This window comes from Triticum urartu, chromosome 1A, assembly GCF_056163025.1.
Source record: "Triticum urartu cultivar PI428250 chromosome 1A, HENAU_Tu73, whole genome shotgun sequence".
Lineage (NCBI taxonomy): Eukaryota > Viridiplantae > Streptophyta > Magnoliopsida > Poales > Poaceae > Triticum > Triticum urartu.
Window position 1 is genome coordinate 11,846,227 of NC_141873.1, and position 11,935 is coordinate 11,858,161.

General features: G+C 42.1%; 1 protein-coding gene across 1 annotated transcript; it reads right to left on the minus strand.

Moving 5' to 3' along the window:
- Nucleotides 1-247: 247 nt before the first annotated feature.
- LOC147988351 (uncharacterized) lies at nt 248-3,420 on the minus strand. The gene is made up of 2 exons (XM_087534612.1): nt 3,187-3,420; nt 248-439 (listed from the first exon to the last, which is right to left on the minus strand). The coding sequence occupies exons 1-2, from the start codon at nt 3,418-3,420 to the stop codon at nt 248-250; spliced, it is 426 nt and encodes a 141-aa protein (XP_087390738.1).
- Nucleotides 3,421-11,935: the final 8,515 nt, after the last annotated feature.

An 11,935-nucleotide genomic window follows, 5' to 3' on the forward strand; every position in this document is an offset into this window, starting at 1 on the left:
AGCATACAATTAGTATTATCCTTACTACCTTTTGTGGCACACTCGGTCGTTGAAATGGTGTGTGGGTACCAGGAGAGTAAATCTGAAACTTCCAAATGCACATGCCATGCATGGCATGGTGGAAGACAGAAAGTACTACTTTTGTTTGTGAAGAAACAAAATGTACACTCGTTTCATCTAGATTAATTGAATTATCGTTTAGAGATGCCACAGAAAAAAGAAGCAAGAGGTGGTAATTAATTAGTAATCAGACCTGTGTGCGCGAATGTGGTGGAACACCGTCATGCAATTTCCTGAGCAGCTGGTAGCTCATGATGGTCAGCATCGCGTCGAAGTTCAGGTACGATATACGCTGCTCCATCTTGCCCAGCTTTCGGGACAGCCTCCCGGTGGTGTAGAAAGCGCAGACGACGCACCTCTGCTGCTGTAGCGACCAGACCTCAACCAGTCTGATCGCTGTGCTTCAGTGTCATCCCTGGATCAGTAATGCTGACACGCACAGTACTGGAAGGATTTATAATAGAGTAGCAATCACACACTTATTACATCAAATGTCTCAAAAGAGAACTTATTACAAATAATATGGCTTAAGGCCATCTAATAACGATAACAGCGAAAGACTTGGAAGATAAGTGAGTCCATCAACTCCAGCGGCATCACTGAGTATAGAACCACGACCTAAGGCACCTTACTCGTCATCTGAAAAGTCTGCAACATGAACGTTGCAGCCCGAAAACGGGTCAGTATATGGAATATGCTGGCAATGTAACACATAGAGAGTAATGAGCAGAAATAGACTATACTACATGCATATATGGCTAGTGGAAAGCTTTATGGTTACAGTTTTGCGTAAAGCCAATTTTTCCCTACTGCAAACATTAAATTTTTATTTAACTATCATGGTGGTTGTTAAACATTGAGAGTGTAGACACCCTCTCAATCCCAATTAAGCATCATCAATAAAACCCAACAAAATTAATTAAGGTCACATGATGAGATTCACATGATAATCCAAGTACTAGATATTCAAGACGTTCATAACCGGGGACACGGCTAATCATGATTAGTTTATACACTCGGCAGAGGTTTGCGCACTTTTCCCCACAAGACTCATTCTCCTCCGTTGGATTCTCGCACTGCATGGTGTTTGAGAAACGGATGACCTAGACATAGTCTTTCAGAAGTGCTAGAACCTTACGATCGGGTAGACAGTTACACCTACTTTCCCGTACATCTGCTAGTCTACCACTGTAAGAGTTCGCATGACTTAATCAGCTATGCTAGAGCCCATAGTAGCTTGTGGCTGCACACGGAAGTTTCTAGCATGAATAATCTTATGGTCCCTTTGAGCCTGGGTGGTGGTCCATAATGAAATACAGGCAATCGCTGGAATACCCAGGTGTCTCAATCCACCCAGATGTGTATTAAAGTTGCCATCTTAAGTAAACCATTAAATAACAATCTCACATCTGTCATGGAAACACTCACCCAATCCACTTCTACTAGCATAGCATGGCATAAGCAAACGTAGAAGTAACTCTCAAAGGTTTGATAATTAAAACAGGTAATAGGTACTACATCATCTACTTCCCAAAACCCACATATTAATCAAATCCTATTCATGCAATTGTTTGAGGATTGATCTAATGCAATAAAACTGGGTATTAAGAGGTATGATCAAAGTGTTACTTGCCTTGCTGATGATCCGTGAAACCTAGAGATTCAAAGTAGCAAGCGGCGCACTCCGGGTACTCTATCGCAAACAAACAAGCATACAATAAGCACTCATATTATGCACAGGTAAAACTCAAATAAGAGATCTAACCAGAAAGTTCAACTTAAGAACTCCGGTTTGCAAAAGAAAACAAATCGAACGAAACAACGAAAGTCAAACGGCGAAAGAAACAAGCTTCGTTTGCTAATCTAGACCTAAGTCAAATTTTACAGAAGCAAAAACTTGTTTGAGTTGGTTAAACGGAAAGAGGGTTTCGAGACGATACTCTAGGCGCTTGAATCGCCTGATTCCGATAAACGAGCGAAAAGTTATACTAAAACGAAAACCGGATCAGAAATCGCGATCAGAAATAATCATAGAAAATCCGAGAAAAGAAAAAAAACTGACGAACAGAATAATGAACGAACGTTCGTTAACTGAAACTAAACGGTGAACTCGTCCGTTAAACGAGTTAACGCTCGCTAAATAAGTGAACCGATAAAACCGATCAAAAAAATTAAAAAAACCTACAATTTGAAATAAAAACCGAATTGGTTTTCTTCAGAAAACTGGCGGCGAACGGCGCGGCTACCTCGTCGGACTCCGGCGGGACTCGGGGCTCCGGCGGGGTGGGGTGGGGTGGCGTCGGCGGAAGGGGGCGCGGGCGTCGGCGGCGGCGGGCGCGGCAAGCGGCGGGCGCGGTAAGCGGCGGCGAGCAGCGGCTACGGCGGCGGGAGGCGGGGCGGGTCGAGGTGGCGGGGTGAGGCGGCGGCGGCGGCGGTATTTAAGAGGGGGGGTGGCGTCCGGCTTGGGGAAGGGGGCGCTAGGTCGGGGTCGGCCTCGGGAGGCGTGCCCCGGCCGGACTCGGCGGCGGCGGGCGGTCGGACTCCCGCGGGGGAAGCCGGCGGCGGCGCGGGCCTGGCCTGGCTCGGCTGGGCTTTCGGCCCAGTCGGGCACGCGGTATTTTTTTTAAACATATTCCGCCGAAACTAAGAAAATTCTAGGAAATAAAATAAAATTCTAAAAATGCCAAAATAGATTTTCACCGCCTATATAAAATATTTAGAACGAGATGAACATTTTCTTGGCCCTAAAATGCAGTTTTGAAAAACGTGCAATTTTTTCTAAATTCAAATAAACTAGCCAAAACTCAGAAATAAAATCTTATTTGATTTTTTTATCAAATCCTCAATATTTTTTTATTTTGAGAAAGTCATTTTATACCCTCTCTCATATTTTTATAATAGAAATAATTGAAGATAAAATAATTAAAATTAAATGATCCTATTTTCAAAATTTGAAAAAACTCAAATATGAAAATAACGAAATCCCCAACTCTCTCCGTGGGTCGTTGAGTTGCGTAGAATTTCTGGATCAGTCCAAAAGCAATAAATATGATATGCAGTGATGATCTAATGTATAATATTCTAAATTGAAAATTTGGGATGTTACGGCTGCTGGCACTCGGTGACGGCCTCGAGCGCCTCAGCGAGCAGCTCGCCGAGCGCCTTGAGCGCGGCCGTCACCGCGGAGTCCTCCATCAGCTCCGTGTTGTTCTCTTGGTGCGAAAGCGTTTTGTCAAGTATCTCCACGCGCCTCTTGATGTGGTGGCAGTCTTTCTTGTTCTGGTGGACCGTGTTGGCCGCCTCCTTGATCTTGAGAGCCACCCCGACGATCTTCGCGACGCTACCCACCGCGTCGACCATCCTGAAGAACAGAGAACAACCTGCACATGTGGAATACAAACCAAAGAAATAGCCTAATGAATGAACAGAGGTGAAGAACTGAAGATTATATATTACTAGTAAGATGCCCGTGCTACACTACGGAATCACAAAAGATCAAGTGGAACATTATTTTGAAGTCTAGTGAACAATAAAATATGTACCAAGACATTGGTCAAAATGATGCCATATTTACACATTGAGCAAAATCATACATATGATTTCCAACTGATAAACCCCCTTGTCCAAGCAAACATTTATTATCTCCATTTTCACCTTACATAAGACTGTTCTCCCTACCCAATTTTCTCATGACTCTTCCATATTGAGGGGACAAAGAACAAGATATGTTGTTACCTTTTATTCAAGGATTCAGCAATGCTAATTTCATGCTAGTATATTAGGCAAACCAGACTAAAATGTGAAGAAAAATGGCAGCAGTAGATATATCCAAATAACATAGCAGTACATAATATATCCTGAGCACACAATTATAAATGGTCCACAAGAAAGAAACAAGAACGAGTTAAAAGTGCCTTGACTTAATACACAAGCACCTACAGTATATTCTTTTTTAAGGGAAAGCAACAACTATATTACTAATACTTAGTAGGCATTTTGCCCACTGCAACGGCTGGCACAAGGGCAGATACATTGGAGTCCCACCAGAGGGTCTCAAGATTACAATGATGGCCTAGCCTGGCCAGTTCATGTGCAACATGGTTTGCTTTTCTTTTACATACCAAAACTCTGCATCTAGAGAACCACAACCTCATTTGGAACTTTACATCCTCGATGACAGCAGCATAATAAGGGGGAAGAATCAGCACGTCGAGCATCTAGTGCTCCTATCTACGCCGTCATATTGACATCATTGGAAATGGCGAGAAGCTCTGCCCCAAATGCATCGTGGATATTATCACCTGTCCTAGCCCGTGATAGGATCACAGCTCTTTCTTCATCACGAGGAACAACCCCCCATCCAGCAAAGGAGCCGCCTGATGTAAATGCCCCATCAATATTAAATTTGATCAAATCTTGTACAGGCGGTTTCGTGAGACAGAGTGCGCCCGATCAGTTCATGTGTGTCCAGCATAGTACACTCTTTTAGTTGTTTGCTCAAAACATATGTGCTAACAATGTTGGCCCTCGAGCACTGGCTTCATCCATCTTCTCACCTAAAAGGACATCAGGTAATCAGTATTACATATATATGATAGTCTGTAGTATATTTAGACAAAGGAAAAAACAAGGAGACTATAGGGGGTATGTACTCTGTAGTATATTTAGGCAAAGGAAAAAACAATGAACAACACTTGTAGTACATTTTGTACAGGAGCAAAGAAATAAAATGCAAGTTAAATATGTTTTTGAATCATATGTATATAGAAGGGGTGAGTGCACATGTATCTATGTACATACAAAAATATTAATACTGGACTACTTGTAGCTTTCTTACATCAACCAGGTTTCTGCGAAGAAAAAAAAACGCCAATAACAGACAGAAAGGAAAGAAATATTCAGGTGTGGCCTGAAAATTGGATGTGGGGCTACCAAGCAAACGAAATGCACTGATGACAAAGCAACCTGCTGTCGGCGTCGTCTGTATTTTTTGAACAGAGGGAGTAACAAAGACAACTACTAAAAAACAATTCAAACACACATAAATTTTTTTACAAAAAAAAACATGAACACTAAAGCAAGTATCTAGGTTGTCTTTCTGTAAATCCTCCACATAACCCTAGTTAGATAGATGTAAGTTTTAATTGTACTTGAGTGATTCGTACCTTGGGCTACATGCTGAGAACTTCTTTGTAGACTATGTTCTTTGTAATATTTGCAATGGAGTTGGACTGGCCATCCTTTTTCTTATCCGGGAGAGAGAGAATCTTCATATTACTTCTAGATGTAGCTCTAGAAAGAGCAACATAGAGCTGCCCATGTGAAAATACCGGCTCAGGGAGGTATACACCAACATTTGGTATAGTTTGTCCTTGTGCCTTGTTAATGGTCATAGCAAAGCTAAGTCTAACTGGAAACTGCTTCCTCTTGAACCTAAACGGAAACATCTCATCGTCTAATGGGCAAAGGGGAATTCGAGGAAGGAACACCCTCTTACCAGCATGCTGGCCCAACACAATCTCAGCATCGATTGCATTCCTCATGAATCCCCGGACAATCAACCTCGTCCCATTGCACAAACCACTCGCTGGGTCAATGTTTCGTAACAATATAATAGGGCAATTAATTTTCAGCTTTAGGATATGGGGAGGTAGCCCATTAGGTGTTAATGAATTTAAGAATTCTGTAGGATAGTAGTTGTGTGGATCATCATCCGCGCGATCAAAACTGTAGTATATCATCTCTTCCCCAGGAAATCTCTCAATCATACTCATGTTAATCTTGTCAACGTACTCATTCCGAGTTGACAAAATTGCTCGGGATGTTATGTAATTTGGATCCAAGAGGTTTTCATCTACAGTCATCCGGAGAACACTTTCAATAAGCTTATCAATATCAGTGGCGTCGCCGGTGTATGGTACACAAATCTCATCTGGAAGCCGTATGTAATCATCATCCACGGTATCTTCAGTGCCATTCCCGACACGGAGAAGGTAATCAGCAAACTAGGGATCACTCTGAGCCCTCATATTACGGGCAAGTCTTAGTTGTCTCATATTCTCCCAAAGGTAAGACTTGCGTAGCGTCGCATCAGTTATTTGTGACCTTGTTCCCTTACGAACAACAGGAAGCACTTGTCTGAAGTCTCCCCCAAACACAACTGTCTTTCCACCAAACAGCAGGTCAGGTCGATCCATGATGTCCCTCATGCTATTGTCAAGGGCCTCGACCGCCTGCCGCTTTGTCATGGAGGCCTCGTCCCAAATTATGAGAGACGCCCTCATAAAAAGCTTAGCTGTCCCACTTTGCTTGGTGAAACTGCAGACCCCATTGTCTTCGGTGTTCAATGTTATTTTAAACCTTGAGTGTGCAGTCCTCCCTCCAGGCAAGATGGATGCAGCAACGCCTGATGTTGCTGTTGCAATAGCTATTTTACCCTCAGCACGTACTTTTGCAAGTAGTGCTTTGTACAGATAAGTCTTCCCTGTGCCTCCGGGTCCATCAACAAAGAACACACCTCCTTGGCCACTATTGATGGCCGCAAGTATCTCGTCATATGCATATCTCTGTTCTGGGTTTAGGAAAGATGACAAGCCAAGGTGTTCTGGGTCCACCTCTATCGTGGACTCCTCTATGATCTCCCTAGCCTCATTATCTGAGGCATCATATGACTCATCATATTTTTTATATCTAATAACGCCATCTGCTCAACTACATGGGGGCACATTTGGGTTAGTCGATAGTCTTCTGTCATAGCTTCCAAGTGTCTGTCCCATAGGCCACGCACATTGCTGGGCTCACAAAAGACCAATATAGTGGCAAATAGCCTCCGAAGGGAAGATGGCATCTGAAAAGCCTCAGCTTCCTTAAGACACACATCGATAGTATTATTTGACTCGATAAGACCCCTCCTTTCAGCAGCTTCACGGAATGTCGGGTAAACAATACCATTCACTGTTCTAAGCTCTTCGAAGGATGTAGCACATGTGACATGGTTTAGAAGCACTCTAAGATAATACCTCTCCCCTTCAGCTGGATGTGCAGACACAATTCTCCCAATCTGTGCGCGTTCATCCCTCCTTTTCCAATACTTTCCACCTGACATCCAAACAAAATATGATGGGAAATCCTTATATAAAATTCCTCGAGCCAACTCATATTTCTTGTTTGCCTCAAAATACTCAGTTAGCATGGTCTTGGAAGCTCCTTCTTCAGAGAGGACATCATTCAGATTTGCGCCCGCTTGAAATGACACCATGTGCATATTAGGGAGGTGGAGTTGGAGTTGTCTAACAGATGGAAATATCTGACTAAGGTCAAAACCATATATCCTCCATAATGCTTCTGGTGGCGTAACCCACCTGGAATCTCTGTATTGCTTTATCTCATCAATGTTCCCATCACTATCCACCTCGTCGATAGAAACAGATGCTCGGTCATGGCCCTTATATATGTATTTAAAGAGGTACTTTACAGCTTTTATGCTTGAGCAAACCTCGACATTGATGTGGTAATTATACCTTCTTAGTAGGTAAGGATTGTATGGAACAACCCACCTATTGTCTAACTCTTGGCCACATACCTTTGCACGGCGTCCATCATCTCTCCTCCTATATATGGGATATGAGTCCTTTTCTTGAAGGGTTGATGCATTAAACGGTCGTGGATAGTAGTTCTTGCAGCTACCTTTCTGCATGCACACGTTCTTGGGGTTTAGGACTCCACAAGGGCCATGCATCATGTGCTTGACGACCATTTTGTACAACTCAGGGTACTTGGATTTGTCTGGCAATTCAGCAGATATGAGACAGTCATATTGCTCTGGGCATGTTAGCTTGTACCTCCCCTCCATGATTAGGAGGAAATGAGCATGTGGTAGACCTCTTTTCTGGAACTCAACGACATATACATATGCTGCCACCTTACCAAGAATGTGCCTTTTAAAAAGTTGTACCTTGAGGTCTTCCAACTTCGCTCGAAATACTCTTACAATGAGATCAGGACGATCCTGTGGAGTTTGTCCAGGCTCTAGCTCACTAATTATTTCATCCCAATTAGGGTTGCAAGTCATGGTTAAAAAAAATGTCTGGCTTCCCATACTTTTGAACCAAGGCCATGGCATCAAGGTATCTTCGTCTCCTATCTCTTCTCCCTCCAATAAATGATGAAGGAACTATAGTCCGTTTGCCCACTGCATCCGCACGATATTCCCCAGCTTGAAGGCTATCAACAACACCTTGGTATAGATCATCACGTATTTGTTTCTGGTGTTTTTTTATATAGTCCAGTCTTGAGGTTTCAACCTTGATGTACATATCAACCACATATTGTTGGAATAGTCGTTTACCGTATAGCATGGTGTTAAATACACCACGGCGCATTTGAAACTTGTAGCAATAGTAGTCTCTAACGGAGACGCATAATTGACTATTTGTACATGAACCTACAGAATGAGAGATAACAAAAGGACAATATTGGGAATTAGGAAAAGTAAGCACAATGAGGATAAACAAAATGAACACATGTTATTTTTGTTATATGAATTACCTAGACTCTGTCGACCACTGTGACGGGACTGAAGTATCTCATTCAAGCCGACACCATTCTTTGGGATGTCAGGATGCCAACCAATCTCCCCTCTTGGGAAGAATAAAGGGTAAGACAATGGATCATAACATCCATAATATGGTTGGATGCTATATCTCGTGTTGTTGTTACCGAACAATACTATGCTACGATCAAAGTGCTTACAGAGTTCACTACCCTCAACCCAAATAGCTGCAACCTCTGATGATATAGGCACATTATACCTCCGTTGATCCAACCTCATGTCGGTGTTCAGTTCAATACGGTATTCCTCAAGGTCATCGACTCCACCTAGATTCCTGAATGTTTCAGAATAAGGATTATCCTTGAGGATGTCAACAAGCTTTCGAATGACATCTCGGTCTAGGTTCGGGGAGCGCCGAAACCTATGTTGTAAACCGGGATCGTCATCATAGAAGTAGAGTTCCAAATGCTTTGGCCCATATTGAGTTGGACCAAATGAGAAGATGTTGTGGTAAATTTGACCGTGAGCTCGAAACGTATAGACTCCTGACTTCATGTTTGTGTATCTGTTGTCCAGGCTGACTCCAAGGGTGGTGAATGAAAAGTGTCCATTGAAGTATCGAATGTTATCCCTAAAATGCACGGCATTGGGATCTGAACTTGTGTACAACATTTTAAGTTCCAAGGGTGGTTCTAAGTGTGCTAACTTAACTTTTCCAGACCGGCAACAAAATCCATTTGACTCATACTGGAACCTCTTTGCACCACAATGCTTGCAATCAGGTTTAGGTGCCAGCGTGTGAGTACTTACTGGTATATTCTTGTAAACATCATCATATGGGTCAGGAATAATGGTATCTACTTTAAATGCATCTATCAGGTCATCACAGTCTTCATCATCTCCTACATATACATGAGATGAATAGTGTTATATAGGTCTTGCAGTTTTTGTACTATAATACATGTGTAGGAAAGTAAGGCATCCATGGCATTAGCAATACCTCTGCCAGCAAATATGAAGTACTCGTCATCTTCTTCTTCAGACTCATCATCGTCCGTAACAAAGCTTTCTGTTGGGGAACCTACATATGAAACCAATGGGAGCCAATAATGAATTGTCCATTCCAAGTTATAAGGATGGTTCTGAGTGTGTGTTATAACATACTTAGTAGAGAAAAGAAGGCATCCATACCATAGCATACCTGTGTTAGTGTAAACTATGTGATCCTCTTCCACCGCTTCAGGTATGCTTTCAAGATTACCTGGTATTTTGATGATAGTGTAAAATACCGGCAACACCTTCGGAAAAATTGGCGAGATAAAGGAATGTGTATGTGAGAATTACCTTGAACTGTAGCAGAAGTTTGTGCCAGCATAATTGGGTAGCTAAAGGCATAAGAGCTTGATGATAGTTGTCCTGCCAATGAACCTTTAGGGCACTGCAGTGCGGCGGAATCCTTACAGAGAGTATCTCGTTTAGCTGCGTAGCTTTCTTTATGCTGAGCTAGGAGTGCTTGCCGCTCTTCGGGTGGTAGGCTTTTCCTACGTGCTCGCTGGCGTGCATTCCTTTCTTGTCTTTCATCTAGCGTCAAACTTTGCCTACGTGCTCGCTGACTTGCATTCCTCTCATCAAGTGTCATACATTGTCTTTTCTCTCTTCTCTGTGCATTAATCCTTTCCTTCTCATTTGGTGTTAAACTTTGCCGACGTGCTCTCACACGTTCTCGCCTTGCTTGTATTTGTTCTGGTGTACGGCTAGCATATCTTATTGCTTCACGTGCACGCTTTCGCCCTATAGTATTTTTATGAGAAATTAATTAAGTGGGTAAACAAAATTACATAAACACACACTTTCGCCTTATAGACTTACCTTTGGAGCTTTCTCCTCGCTCCAAGTCCTCAATTGATGTGAGCAGACCATTATTAGTAGGAAAAATCGCAGCTGATTGGTTTGTCACTTCATCATCCGAAGAAGACGAGTAACTCAAATGTGTCACACATGTTGGCTCGCGTATAAATAGACTTGTCCGAGTTTGTGGCATGCCATTGGGGCCAGTTCTGTTGGACTTATTATTGTCGTAGACCACTGTGTTATTTAAAGTTGGACCAATAGTCAGATAATACAAATTGAGAAATATGCAAACAGATTGTTCCGCCAAGTGATAAGGGATAAGATAGCAACCTTTTTCTTTTCCTTTATCGCTTTGTTGGCACAAGGATTGTAACATTTGGGCGCAAGACCTGAATATTTCTCCCCAAAACAAAAGAGAGTATGAGGTTAGCCAAAAATGAATTAAAAGATCAAAACACAAAAGCCAATAGGAATGTTATATCTAAAAGAATATTATTCCTTGCCAAAAGCCAACTGGATAATTCATTTTAACCCAAGCACAGGTATGATAGATTTAGAGAAATTTATATTTAGATCCAAAAGTGCACATATGATAAATTTGATCGTCATTAAGTAACAATATGAACAAAACAAATAATATGAACAGCAGCATGTACAAAACATGGAAGTATGAAACAGGGAAGTATGAAACAAGATGCACTCCTTATAAATCTCTAACACAACCACCAATCTCTGAATGAGTGCTCATACTGAATATTCATCCTAACTCAGCCAGTATGTCCTCACCTTGTGGTTCTTCAGTTTCACACCGAAATCCAAGGGTTTCTCCTGTAGACTTCTAATTTCTGAGCTTGTTGAGTATGTTTTGGACCTGCCATGTGGGTTGTCATTTCAAAAATCAGTGATTTAGTGAGAAACAAATCCAATTGTAGTTGCAGCCGCCACTGAGTATTTATGTGCAGATTTAGTACCAATGCATATTTGCTATTTGGTCAACTTAAGCAACAACTTCAAGATCTCAATTGTAAGCAATACCACAATGCATGTATAATGTGGTACTACAAAAGTATAAGATCAAGTGACAAGAATGTGGCTACCTGCGGTCCATCAATCTATGCCAATAGATGAACAAAAAACCAAACTAATATTCTATTCACTAATTATCAGTGCTAGCATTTATTGTGTAGCAATCATATTAGCATAGCAAATCTAAGGACAGTAAACTATTCCCCTTGTATTATAGGGAAAAGGTACCGGTGCTTGATCTCCTAATCGGATCAGCTATTTCTGTCAAAGCACATATATGCGATTGCACAAGAAGATTCGCCCATACCTCCTTCACGGAGCAGAACAAACGGCGTAGTCCTCACAATCTGTTCAATCTGAAGATTTGCGTAACCAGCCTCTGGCTTCTTTGGGTGCAGCAGCGTGAGTCCCATATGCCTGCCCATTTGCTTTATATTCGTCTTCAAG